Here is a 13,439-nt window from a genome sequence, read left to right on the forward strand (position 1 = left end):
TTAAAAATATAGAGGTAGAAATTAAACTCAGTAGTTGAAATGATCTCCCAGAAAGTAGAGCAAAAGCAGCTAAAGGAGTGAGACAAAGAGAAAATCTCACCAAGTTGGAAGAGAAATGATGAACAGGGAAAATAGCAGGGAAGAAATCGTCAGTGAGTGACTTAGATTGTCTACCAAGAATGGACTTGAGTTCCTACATTGAGAGGCTCACTAAGTACAGGTACAATGAATGAAATTAGAGGACGTCTAAACCTATCATTATGCAACTTCAGAATCTTAGGACAAAGAAAAGAATCCTGAATGTTTACAGGGAGGAATAAAAAAAGGATCAAGCTTAAGATCTTTCAAGGAGCCCTGAGGGCCAGAAGACAATGGAGAACATGATTTCTGAACTAAGTTCTGTACCCAGGCAAAATAACAATCAAGTATGAAGGCAGAAAATATACACAACTTTTAGATATACAGTTTTCCCCATAAATGTATTCCCTGATACCCTTTCTCAGGAAGATATTAGAAATTGTGCTGCACTAAAATGAAAGAATAAACTAAGAAAGGGAAAGGTTGGGCATATAGGAAACAAGATGCCCACCATTAAGACTCAGGCCAATCCTGCAATGATTGGTGAGGGGAAATCCCAGACATTACAGTTCTGCACAAGGTACAGTGGGCAGCCAGATCAGACAGGAGCAGGGCACACTCCAGTTAATAACTCCAGGAGAGATTTCTACAGGAAGATGAATTGATGCTCAGACATATCTTGAGGATTTTGGGGCCAGCAGTTTGATTAGTTTTGCATTAATGACAAATTCTTAGAAAAACTAGGTAAAAAGACAACAAACAAATAAGAGACTTGCTAATCTAAGGGGAAATGAAAAGTACAGGAAAAGATTTAATTATGGCATACTGTATCACTCAACTGAATAACATTAACATAGTCCTAAAAATGTGCATTTTTATTGATTTGACAATTAAACAAAATTTATGGTGGGAGGATAGGAGAAAGATATAAATTGTCAGATTCCATTGAGGGAAGTCAGTTGATAGTATCTGAGATGGAAAAATAAAAAATAGTAACACAGACTCATTATTTAAAGATATGTACACAAATAACAAAAGAATCAATTAAATGTAGACAGTGGTTTCCTCCAAGGAGGGATATATGATGGAGGAGAGGGCACTGGACCACTTTATTGGATTTTTAAAAACCAATTTGTCTGTTTGGCTCTTTAAACTATATGCATGTCTCATTTTGATAAAAATGAAAGGAGATTTATGTGCTGACATTGACATGGTACCATATGAATAAATTAATTATGAGTTTACATTTTAACCCTATTCTTTTTTTTTCTATATAACTTGTAGGCTTGTTATATTGAATAGTGAAGTTACAATAACTTAGCCACTCTCAAATATAATTTTTAAATTAGCAGTCTTCTTGGAAAATATAAACCCAAACCACTTTCCATCCATGTTTGAAACATGTGTGAAATCTTGAAACCTACTTATTCAAATCAAATGCTATAATAATGGCTCACTTGACTTGTACATGAGCCAAGGCAAAGTGATAAAGCTGTTTCAATTTAGGCCCTCGATATAATGTTTAAATACTAAAATATGTCAATGTCTCTGAAAGGAATTAGATCAAAAGATTCAATTGCTTTCTCCATTTAGAGGTTGAAAATGGTTATGCTATTGGTTTTTATTAGATAATAAATAGAAAAATAGAGAAAGTAGTATTGCCCACTTTTTAGTATTGTTTTGTTTTGCTTTTAGTGAGAGAAAGACAGCATGCATGCTTGAACAGAGGGTAGGAGCAGAGGGAGAGTGAGAATCCCAAGCAGGTTCCATGCTCAGCCCAGATATAGGGCTCTATCTCACGACCCTGAGATCATGACTTGAGCTGAAATCAAGAGTTGGACACTTAATCGACTGAACCACCCAGGAAACCCCACTTTTTAGATTTTAAGCAGATTCTCAAAATGAATGTGAATTAATTGAGTCCTCTTTTCTTTTTGTTCTCTGTTTTTAGTGGTGGGCATGTGAAGCTTGAAGAAGATGTAGATCTTGGCTATGTGGAAGATGGAACTCCTTGTGGTCCCCAAATGATGTGCTTAGAACACAGATGTCTTCCGGTAGCTTCCTTCAACTTTAGTACTTGCTTAAGCAATAAAGAAGGCACTGTTTGTTCAGGAAATGGAGTAAGTGTTCAGTACCTTACCATAGAGAAACTCCTCTATTCTTTCATATCACAGAAGTAGATATGACCCTAACCTGCTTATTTTGTAAAAATGGAAAATATGCTTATTCATGTTGCTAGCTGGCACGTAAACAGTTATTTGGTCATAGTCATTGGAATATTTCTGTTGTGTGATCTGTGCAAGCCTAGGAATAAGGAAAAGTATAATCTTCCAAACCAAATTCTTCTGTTTCTTTCTTATTATGTTAATGTGATTTCATATAATATAATGTCAGTTTTCTACAAGTGATCTGGGAGAGAAGTTTTAATAAACTATAAAGGGATTTTTTAAAAATATTTTATTTATTTATTCATGAAAGATGCACACAGAGAGAGAGAGAGAGAGAGAGAGAGAGAGAGGCGCCGACACAGGCAGGCTCCATGCAGAGAGCCCGATATGGGACTTGATCCCGGGGCCCCAGGATCATGCCCTGGGCTGAAGGCAGGCACTTAACCGCTGAGCCACCCAGGGATTCCCTATAAAGGGATTTTAAAAGAGTGTAAAAAAAGTGTAAATAGGGGCATTGACCACAATATTTAACAACTGGTATGGTCCAGTCACTGAGCAATTAGAATAGATCATAAATACCTGCTGTAGCCACACCAAGTGTGTATTAGTTGAGGATAACTCCTAGAGGTAAAAACTGAATAAGTCGGGGAAATAAATGTTGATCACAGATGAAAAGAAAAAAATGGCATTGTTTAAAGGACTAAATTCTATTCTTTTCAGTGATATATCTGATAATGTCCTATATAAGTGAGTTTATAAATTAGCTAAACATGCTCTAATAGTGATCACAGTTTGGTCATTTTCAGTTAGGAATTCCTATACTAATAAAATCATCTTTGCTTCTTTTTCCTTTTGGCATGCACTATGATTTTTTTTACCCTAATTAGATTCTTTGCTTGAACTGGTCATATTATCCAGTTGAGGTAAAGGATCCCTGTTCTGAAATTGTAAACCTTTAATCCTGGTCATTGCATGTAGATCCTCCAGGAATATGCCAAGAATTTTCTAGGGAGGTCTTATCAATAGTAACTCTTTGGCAAAGGATACAAATTCTTAAGGCAATGAAAATAGAGAAGGCACATGGTAAGTGGTTCTGCTCCTGTAAAGGACTTAGCTCCTGCTAAGTCCTGTTTCTTGAATAAGTTGAGAAGATATTAAGGGGTAATGCTTTTGGGGGGAATGCAACAAAAACTTGATCATTTATGCTAATGATAACAATGTCTTCTTCATCTAGAGATTCTGAGTATATAACATAGAGATCAAACAGTTTTGTTAATAAACCATTTGTTTAGCAAATGAATAAAAGTGATAGACACAAGTAATTCAGGAAGCAAATATTATCCAAATAATTTGCAATAATTATGCATCATACAGAGATATTATATCCTATGTATTTTTAACTCACAGTAACTATATATACAACAAAAATTAAAATGAGGATACAGTAGATACTCTATGTACTCTACATTATGTAGTTAAGAGTATGGGCTTGGGATCAGACAGTCTGAGTTTGAATCCCATCTCTATTTCTTACTAACTGGGTGAGATTTGGCAACCTATTTAGCCTGTGTGTGATTCAATTTATTCCCCTATAAAATGAAAATAATAATAATATTGCCTGCCTTACAGGATTGTTATGAAGAATGAGTGAATTATATGTAATATTTAACTTATATGTAATATTTAAGACAATGCCTGAGGCATAGTGCATGTTGAATAAATGTTTGCTAGACTGTATTGTGATCACTGTACACTGGAGTCACTGTTCTTGTCACTCTGTCATTGTTGTATGGTGTGGAAACTGATATTTGGAGAAGCCAGTTGACCTGGTTAAAGTCCATTAATAAGATAGGGATGAAATTGGCAGTCACACACTGGCCTTTTGACTTTAAATCTAAACCTCTTTCTGCCTGCATATCTGTCAATCTGCAGAAGTTTGATAATTGAATTAATTTGAAATCTGCAGTTTCTTATCATATTTTATAGTTATGTTTAGATGTGGCTGTATGTTATCTTCTTGTGCACTAGATCAGAGCAAAGACAGAAAGTGATCCAGTGAAAACTTACCTCCTGAAGAACTTTTCTGATCTTAAACCTAATTGGATTCTTTTCTACTTCCCATTCCATTCAAAGTTGTTTTGAAGTATAAGATCTAGGTGTAGATTCTGTTTCCTGGATGTATAAGTGACTATAGATTATTGTCTTATAATTTTAAAAAATTGCCATTTTATGTGAAATTTTTTCCTTACATTTTGTTTGAGGGGTTTGTGGTTTCCATGATGCGGAGGTCGCTCATCAATAAAGCTTAGGTTGAGGTGCCAGGGCTGTAACTTTGTGAAACTTTCTTCTTAGACCACTGTAAGAGACCTTCCCTTTTCTTCCTTGGATTTCTCTTTATCTTATCTGCTTCCTGAAAGATGAATACAATTTTGGTATAAAGACCCTTTCTTTGGAAGAAAGAAAATTTTATATTGGATAATTGGCAAATGATTGTATTTCTGCCTACTTTTAAAACTCTCCTATAAAGTTAATGCAATTCAAAACAATAATTTCATTGATTTCTTTTTAGACTATGAATTGTTTCCACCTGTTAAAATTTTATTCCCTTCGGGTCTAACTGCTGATCTCTAGAAAATGTTATTTTAGGTACTTGAGTAGGAAATCAGGTAATTGGTATGAAGAAGAAAGTACTAATAATTTTTCAGCACCATCAAATTCTAGCCATATAACAGTTAGAAATCAGTGCTTAATTTTCATACCTCTATACCAAAGAGTTGACCTGTACTCTTGATTAATTTTGGATTTCAGATTTGCAGTAATGAGCTGAAGTGTGTTTGTAACAGACACTGGATAGGTGCAGACTGTAGCACTTACTTCCCTCACAATGATGATGCAAAGACTGGTATAACTCTTTCTGGCAATGGTAGGTACTTGATTTGGTGCCGTTACATAGTTTTTACACATAATGAAAGAGAATTGCTCTTTAGATTGTTTCATTCAGATCATTTTTATTTATTTATTTACTTATTTATTTTGATCATATTTATAGTTCAAATATGATCTACAACTGGGATCCTCAGTATGAAATTGATATTTTCCATTTTATTGTAATCATGTGTAATATTAAATATAACTTAGTCTAATGATTTAGCTTTATCTTGTCCTACATCAGACTGAGATTTTTCAATTTTTGGGGGAGGGGGGTGACAACAAACCATTTCTTTTAAATGAAGAAAATAGTCCTATTTCTTAACTCTGAACTTAAGGGGAGAATTTTTTATTTGGGGATTGAATAAATAGAAAAAAACAATTGACCAGATTTATTTTTTAAAGATTTTATTTATTTGAGAGAGAGAGAGAAATGTGAGAGAGAGCATGAGCGGGGGGGGTGGGGGGGGGGCAGTGGACAGAGGGAGAGGGAGAAGCAGGCTTCCCATTGAACAGGGAGCCCGATGTGGATCTCTATCCCTGGACCCTGGGATCATGATCTGAGCTGAAGGCAGAAGCTTAACCATATGAGCTACCCAAGTGCTCCTGAAGAATTAATTTTAAATATCTTGTTGGCTTTAGTATTTTTTATTATAGAATCTCATTTCTATTCAACCCCAGTTCTGTAGACTGAACTATGGGTAATTCTAGAAGTAGTAACCTGACCAAGGTGCCTGGAAGGGGATTAAGGACATGGATAATAAACAGATGCAGATGTAAAAGCTAGAGTGGCCCAAATGGAGAAGTAGAAATTAAATGCAGATAGTTGAAAGAACACATGCCTTAGAGGTAGATGTCCCCTTTTAAACTGTTTTATCATTTTTCATGATTGACTGTTCTGCATTAAATGATGATCAAATCCTGAAGTCCATTCACTTCCAAAGGGTGAGAAAAAAAGATGTTCATTGTAATCATCCAAACAGGCTAAGAATCTGAGCCAAGATGACTTTATCAGGGGAGGTCAAGAATGATGAAGATTCTGGTATCTTCAGTTTTAGCAAAGGTAGTGTGAAGCTTTTTCAGCAGCTAATGTGCAGAGTTGAGGCTTTTCAGGTCCATTAGATTTAAGTGACTTGTCAAAAGTCATAATGTTACTTAGAAATAACCAGGCTAAGCATCTATGTTTATTGATCCCTGTTAAAATTGCTGAAGAAAAGACTGCTATGTTTGGCCTTAGAGTAGGAAAACCCAATGAGCCAGTGAGTCCTCTGGCATCTGCATCCACCCATCCCATGGAGGATGTGCTCAGGGTGGAATCCTCCAGCTTTCTCAGGTGCCCTGCCATGCTTAGGGCTCCCAGACTGGGAGGCTGCTGCTTCTGTCATGGGGATTTGCAGTCTGTCTAGTTGCCCATGATTACGGATTGTTGGCATCCAAAAGGATGCTTCAGGATTGCAGCAAAGAAAGATCTGAGATGCTCTGAGTGAAATAGATGTGGGTGATTTAAACATCTGGTGTAAATCATTATCAGCAAAGCAGCCAGGCCTCTGATTTGCCTTTTCTGCTCTTGAGCCCTCACTTGAGCTTTTTGACTAAACCTTCGACTTCCTGGGCTGCTTACACTGCTAGGATCTCCCTAAATATCACATCTTGGCCTTTCTGACAGCAGATACTGACACCACGCTGCCATTTCTGAATCCAAGTGCCAGCCTTGCCTTGGCCCTCTGCCAGCCTATTGCCGCCTCACCCTTGGGCCTGACCAGCCCCAAGCTCCTGCTCACCACATGCTGTCTTTTCTTTTGATTTTCCCTTCTCTACGATGCCCTAGCCACCATTACCAAGACTGGGAACTAGAGGCCCAGTGCCTGTATTCTCTATCACCTGAGCACTGATTGTATAAATTGAGAGGCACATTTTCTCTCTTTATGAGCTTGCATTTGAGAGACAAAATATCACCCATACAACTGAGAGTGATAAGGACCTTGCATTAGTTGTCAAGATGGAGTGTTAGTGTCAGTCACATTTCTGGAATTCCTGAGGAAGAGGTCAGGGTCAAAAGGAACATGGGTTTCTACAGGTTCCTGTCCAAAGAGTGCTATGGCAATATAGTAGTGTTTTTATCTTTTTGCTTTTTATCTTTACTCCTTCTTGTAGTCCAGTGACCTCATGTTATTTTTCAGAAAATTACATGGGAAATAAAACTGTGCACCATGCACTGGGACAAGAATGAAAAGGGAATGTAAACAAATATTTATGTAAACAAACAATTGATGGGGATTGCTAAGTAATGATGGTTGATTTTTTGTTCCTTTAGAAAACACCAACTTTTTTTTTACTTCACAGCATTTATGAATGTCAAATCATTATGCTGTACACCTGAAACTTATACAACTTTATGTCAGTTATAAGCTCAAAAAATTAAATAAAAAAGTATTCTCTAAAATTAAGACTTAAAGGGAAAAAATATCCACTTCGTAAGACAAATAATTTTGTGAGTGTGAGGAGTACAAATATGGAGAATAAAATTCCTAAAGGAATTTTATGTCAAAATTTCAGTAATACACACTGATCGCCATTGTTTTCTTTTCTTTTCTTTTTTTTTTTTTTCTTGTAGGTGTTGCTGGTACCAATATCATAATAGGCATAATCGCTGGCACCATTTTAGTGCTGGCCCTCATATTAGGAATAACTGCATGGGGTTATAAGTAAGTGAAACGTCTCAATATTATTACTATTGAAATAAACTTTAAAACTTTAAGACATTTTGTCTAAATGAATTAAGCACCTGGAAAGTTTTGTGTTATTGGATAAATATACCTGCGGTAAAAATCAGTCTGGTTCAACATGCAAACAGTGATTATTCTTGGCATGATTAGAGGTAATAATAATATTTTATTTTCTTAGATTTTGAGATAATTCCCTTCAATTCTAAAAGATAACTCCCTTCTGTTATATTGTTTTAAGACCATTATGTGAGGTAAAATCAATCTAAATCATGTCTTACACTAGGCTGTGTGGATTTGCTCTTTAGTGACACAGGCTCTTGTCACTTAAACCCATACCCAGAAATCTAGGCAAGGCAGTCATGTAGGGAGCATAACGTTTTAGTAACAACAGCAGTGATAACGTCAGTTATCAATAAGAACAGCAGAGGCATATCTGTGTCTACTTACTATGGCCCTACATCGTGCCAGAGGCAAAACTTCTTTATCTTCACACTCAGTATGAGGGAGGCACTATTATTGGTTAAATATTGGGTGTTTGTGAAGAAAATACTGTTCATAGATTTAATTTGTTCAAATTAGGAATCAACTGTAAGTTACAACTTTTAATATGTAACTCTTAAGCTTCAAATTCAGTGTATCAGTTTTTGATTCTTATTTATGAATTTTAAAAAGTTACAAATTATGTAACATTTAAATACTGAATCCCCTTGAACATTTTAGCTAAGTAGATGACTTCAAACGTTCCAAACTTATATATTTAATATGTTTGGTTTCCTTTTAAAGTACTTCAATCTTATAATGTAAAAAAATTTCCTTAGTATCCAAGTATTTTACGTAAGTTTAATAATTGAAACTTAAATATGTTGAACATTAAGTTCTGTTTAACATTTCAACTTAAAATCATTGTTCTGCTGATCTCTGATAACGATGTGTCAGTACTCCTAGGCCTGGGTGTTTCTTTCCATTTGAAGGGCCTGCAATTTTTTCTAGAAATTCTGGCCATTACCCCATTTTATAGCATCCCCCCCCCCCACTATGGGCTAGACTTACTTCACTGAAAGAATAGAGAATTAGAATATTTTAGGCTTCAAATTACACCAACACCTTTCTATAGACTGGCACTATATAATTATATGATGTTGTTATTATTATTATTATTATTATTACCTGACATGGTCTTAAACCAACTCAATTGAAGGAAATTTCTTTGAAAGTGTATATGGCTGTTGCTTGTTGTGAAGTCAAAAACCTGAAAGAGTTTCTTTGGCAGAAAAGAGAGAGCAGTTAGCTTACTGTCAAGATAAATTTTGTATGCTGAAAGCATTAAAATATCCATTGGTGTTTGTGGAAGGCTATATTAACAAATAACACAGACAGCATAGACAGGAAAGTTTAGCATAACATAGTAACTACAGCATCAGACAGCAAAGGAAGGCACAGCACAGTAGGAAAGCTTTGTCTTGATTAAATGAGTACTTCGTCGTGTACCAGCTCATAGATGCTCAATACCTAGGGGCCTCTTTGATGTATAGGCCATTAACTATATTGTATATTTCTATTTGCATGAGTCAATTTCATCAGAACATTTGGAGTTATAAAATTACATGTCTGAAAGAAAGGCTTTTCTGAATATTTATCATTTGATCTTGCTTCATACCTCAGGTGAATTAGCCCCATCTTGGAGTCACACTATTTCCTTGACTTCCCTGATTTAAGATCTGTGTGGTAATTGCCATCACAAGCTTTGCTCTTTTGAAGTAGCTCAGTGGTTTCATTGGTCATGTGAAAAAAGGAAGGCAAAATTATTAGTTTTGTTTTGTGTGATTTTCTACCACCTGCTGATGCAAATTGGTATTTCATGTTTTTGTAATCTTGGAAAAAATTACATTTCAGAAAATATGAAATCTAAACTTCTCTTGCTAATAATATATTACCTGTATCCATTTGTTTTAAGTAGAATTTAAGTACTTCTTTCTGTACTTATTTCTTATTTTTATGAAATTCTTTTAAGATTTCACTATTTTTTTCACTTCTGAATATATGTTCTCTGCATATTCATTAAGGAAAAAGACAAAAATCGTATTCATACAGTATCCTCTTTGTAAATAATTTGAACCTAAATTATGGAAGTTTTAATGCTACTAAACTTATTCAGAATATGTTTAAGAATAGAATGAGAATGTAGAAGTTTTATTACAGGAATTAAATTCATGAATTTCATGTTCTATTTGAAATTCAAAAATGGATTTAGGAGCTGAGAATTCATTTCCTCATTAATCTTTCCTTTTAAGCTTTCTACCCCTTCTCCAAGTCTTGGACTAAGGGAATGGCAGGAATAGGGAGTGAGGAATACTTATTTGGACCTGATGGACCAGTCGGGTCATCAGACTGAGGGAGTAAAAAGTAAAACATACTGAATAGAAAGATTCTGAGGCTTATTCCCTCCCCCGCCTTATGGTTTCAAGTATGAAAAATGTTAAGTTACAAATTGGCACTTTCACTCTCATGAGCTCATCATTAAATTAAGATACTTACAGGGTAAGTACAAATAATATCGATACGGAAACATCCTTGATCTGGGAAGGAAGCCCACTAAGTTACTGGACCTTTCTAACATGTCTTCGAAATATTCGCACTTACCTAGGTCATGATAGAAAATTAGAAATGAAGCCTTTTGAGTTGTAAGCTAAAAGTCACTGATGCCTTACTACTGCACCCTCTAGAATACACTTTTGTTTAATAGCAGTTTGTTTTAAAACTGTAATTTTGTTTTGGTGTATGGCCAAATGGAAAACAGAGACTAAGCTTTGAAAGAAGTATTTCCAGTGTAAAATTTCAGGAAGTAGTGATAACTTACAAGGTCCCTAAAAGTTGTGAATTAATTCTCTACTATATCATCCATGATGAAATAAGATGTCCTAGTGTCCAATCATATCTTCCTATTTGAAATTCTTAGGAAGAGCTTTAGTTTGAGGTATATATTCCAGAAGGAATGAATTATGATTTTTATTTCTATGAAAGGGGTTAATTTAAATAAGTAACTTGAATAAGAATTGACTTTAGAACTTTACTAACTAAAGGTTTAATATGGTACAATTGATATTGTAAAAACAGATATTCTTAAGTAACTGAAGCTTATTTATGCTATTAAAAATAGTTATTTGAAAATATTGTCACTAACCCTTTGGTATCACAAAGATGAAGGAGAGAAAGAGGTGTGTGTGTGTGTGTGTGTGTGTGTATGTGTATGTGTGTGTGATTGTGTTTGTATTCCACATTTTAGTTTTACAATTCAAAATCCTCTAGTGGAGACCTTTCAGCGAATGCTAGAGCTTTCATGTTTACTGCTCTCTCTGAATATACTTCTATAGGTAACTAATTCTTCTTTTTTTCCCTTTTCTTCTTGTCCATGAAAAGAAATTATCGAGAACAGAGGTATGTGATGAGAATAATCTGAACACATAACTGAAAGGTTTAAATCCTACTAGCATCCTTGGAATTCATACATGCAATTATAAATCATGCTGACTTTGTTACTCTGCTGTAGTGATCATATAGCAACCTTGTTTCTCATGACCTTGAAAGGATAATTTTAATAACGGAGCTGTGGGATGTAGCATTTTAACATAGACATATCATTATTTAATTTTAATGGTTCTTTCATCCAACAATACCATAATAATAGAAGTTACTTGTGTTACTTTTATGGTAATATAAATGGAAATGAGTTTTTTCCCCATCTAAAACAAACTTCCTCTATGTTAGGGCATCACTCATGTTTATATAATTGGCTTTTCTTCATCTTTTGAGCAATCTTATTGCCTAGTACTTTCTGAAGGAATTTATTTTTTGTTACTGTTATATTAATAACTTCCACTCATAAATGATAAAATGTATATGGGCACAGTGTTGGGATGAGGAGAATGTCCTGGTATTTAATGGACCTGTTTACCTCTGCATAAGAAAATATTGTTGTACTGATTAGGTAATTGCATAGGTAAGGAAATAATTTGCATTATTGGAATCTCAGATTGTCTGGTGTACTTCTTTTTTTTTAAATAAAAAGCCCATGAAATCAGACACCCACTTCATCATAACATTAAAATCTATGTTTAACAACAGCATAAAAAGATATACAGAGCATTCATGTGGATTTATAAAAACGCCCATATTGAGATATTCCCTACACTTTTCACATTTAAACAATTATTAATGCTCTTAGCTACTGACACAAAACATTAAAATATCCTGGAAGACCAGATCTTGCACCTCATAGAGTACTAGTTTTGTTCTCAAGATATCTGTGCAGATTCGTACGCACTTAACTTTCCCCACTGTTCCGTTAAATGTCAGGCAGATTGAGAATAAAATTTAATAAACATAACAGTTTTTTAGGCCCCAACCAGCTTTCATTTTTTCACAAATTAAAATTTTGAACTTTATTCTTCTGTTTCATTCCATGTTGTAATTTAAAAATCCCTAAAAAAAAAAAAAAAAAAAAAATTCCTGTAAGACTTTAGGCATAAGTGTCTTCAGTCTCTCTAAATGTGCTCATAGGGAATTAACTGAAATCTTAGACAGTTAACATAGATATTAGAAAATATTCATCTAGCTCTGGGGAAACTAAATAACTTATCATTAATGGAAAAAATAAATCTAAGACAAAATTAGTTAAGTTTAAAAAAAACTAGATTTCTTTTTGATATGTTTAAAACTCTTGTGTTTAGAACCACTGGAGAAGAGCTGGAATCATATAAGTTTTCTCTTGGGTAGAATTTGATCGGTTATATCAAAAAATCTAAGTTTGGTGGCTTTCTCCAATGAAAAATAAAATTAGACTAATAAGATCAAATATTGATGACTCAGCCATTGCCGTAGCAACTAAGGCTATAAGGTAATTTAATATTTCTGACATATAAAAAGGAAAGTGAAATGTCACATGTGTAACATAAGCAAACCTAAAACAGTGCTCTAAGACACGTTCTCACCTGGAGTACTATAAAAATTATTAATATGTTAAACTGTGTACCAACTTCTTATTTTAACTCAATATCTGCATAGGTACAGTTGAGAACATTTTTGCGTTGTTTCCTTTATGTGTCTGATATAATTTCATGCCTCTTGATATTACTGTATCATCATTTTATCAACCTGGTTACTCTTTTGGAATCTAGTTCATATTTTGAGAGAGTCATGTCTTCGACAGATTTATTTTGTGTATTTTGATATATTTCATTACAGTATTTATTTATTTTTGCCCTTGTCCATAGCTAATGAATCTTATACTTGTATAATAATTCTCAAAACGGAGAAGTAGCAAATAATGGACTTTAGATCAGCAAATCATGTATAAATTTCTTTTTTTTTAAGATTTTATTTATTTGATAGAGAGATAGGAAGAGTCAGAGGAGTACAAGCTGGGGAATGGCAGAGAGAGGGGGAGAATCGAGCTCCTCACTAAGCAGGGAGCCCCATGCAGGACTCCATTCCAAGTCCCTGGGAACATGACCTGAGCTGAAGGCAGATGCTTAACCAACTG

The 13,439-nt window shown here is 34.6% G+C and overlaps 1 protein-coding gene across 20 annotated transcripts in view; it reads left to right on the top strand.

Moving 5' to 3' along the window:
* Positions 1–13,439, top strand: part of ADAM22 (ADAM metallopeptidase domain 22) — a 224,354-nt gene that overhangs the window by 183,013 nt on the left and 27,902 nt on the right. For 19 of the 20 annotated variants that reach the window (XM_038556711.1, XM_038556716.1, XM_038556719.1 and 16 more), the window contains 4 exons: positions 2,030–2,198; positions 5,055–5,169; positions 7,789–7,879; positions 11,318–11,335. In XM_038556711.1, coding sequence (XP_038412639.1) covers positions 2,030–2,198; positions 5,055–5,169; positions 7,789–7,879; positions 11,318–11,335 — 393 coding nt within the window. The remainder of the gene's footprint in view (positions 1–2,029; positions 2,199–5,054; positions 5,170–7,788; positions 7,880–11,317; positions 11,336–13,439) is intronic. The other variant, XM_038556714.1, reaches the window with a different exon arrangement.

Source organism: Canis lupus, chromosome 14, assembly GCF_011100685.1.
Source record: "Canis lupus familiaris isolate Mischka breed German Shepherd chromosome 14, alternate assembly UU_Cfam_GSD_1.0, whole genome shotgun sequence".
Lineage (NCBI taxonomy): Eukaryota > Metazoa > Chordata > Mammalia > Carnivora > Canidae > Canis > Canis lupus.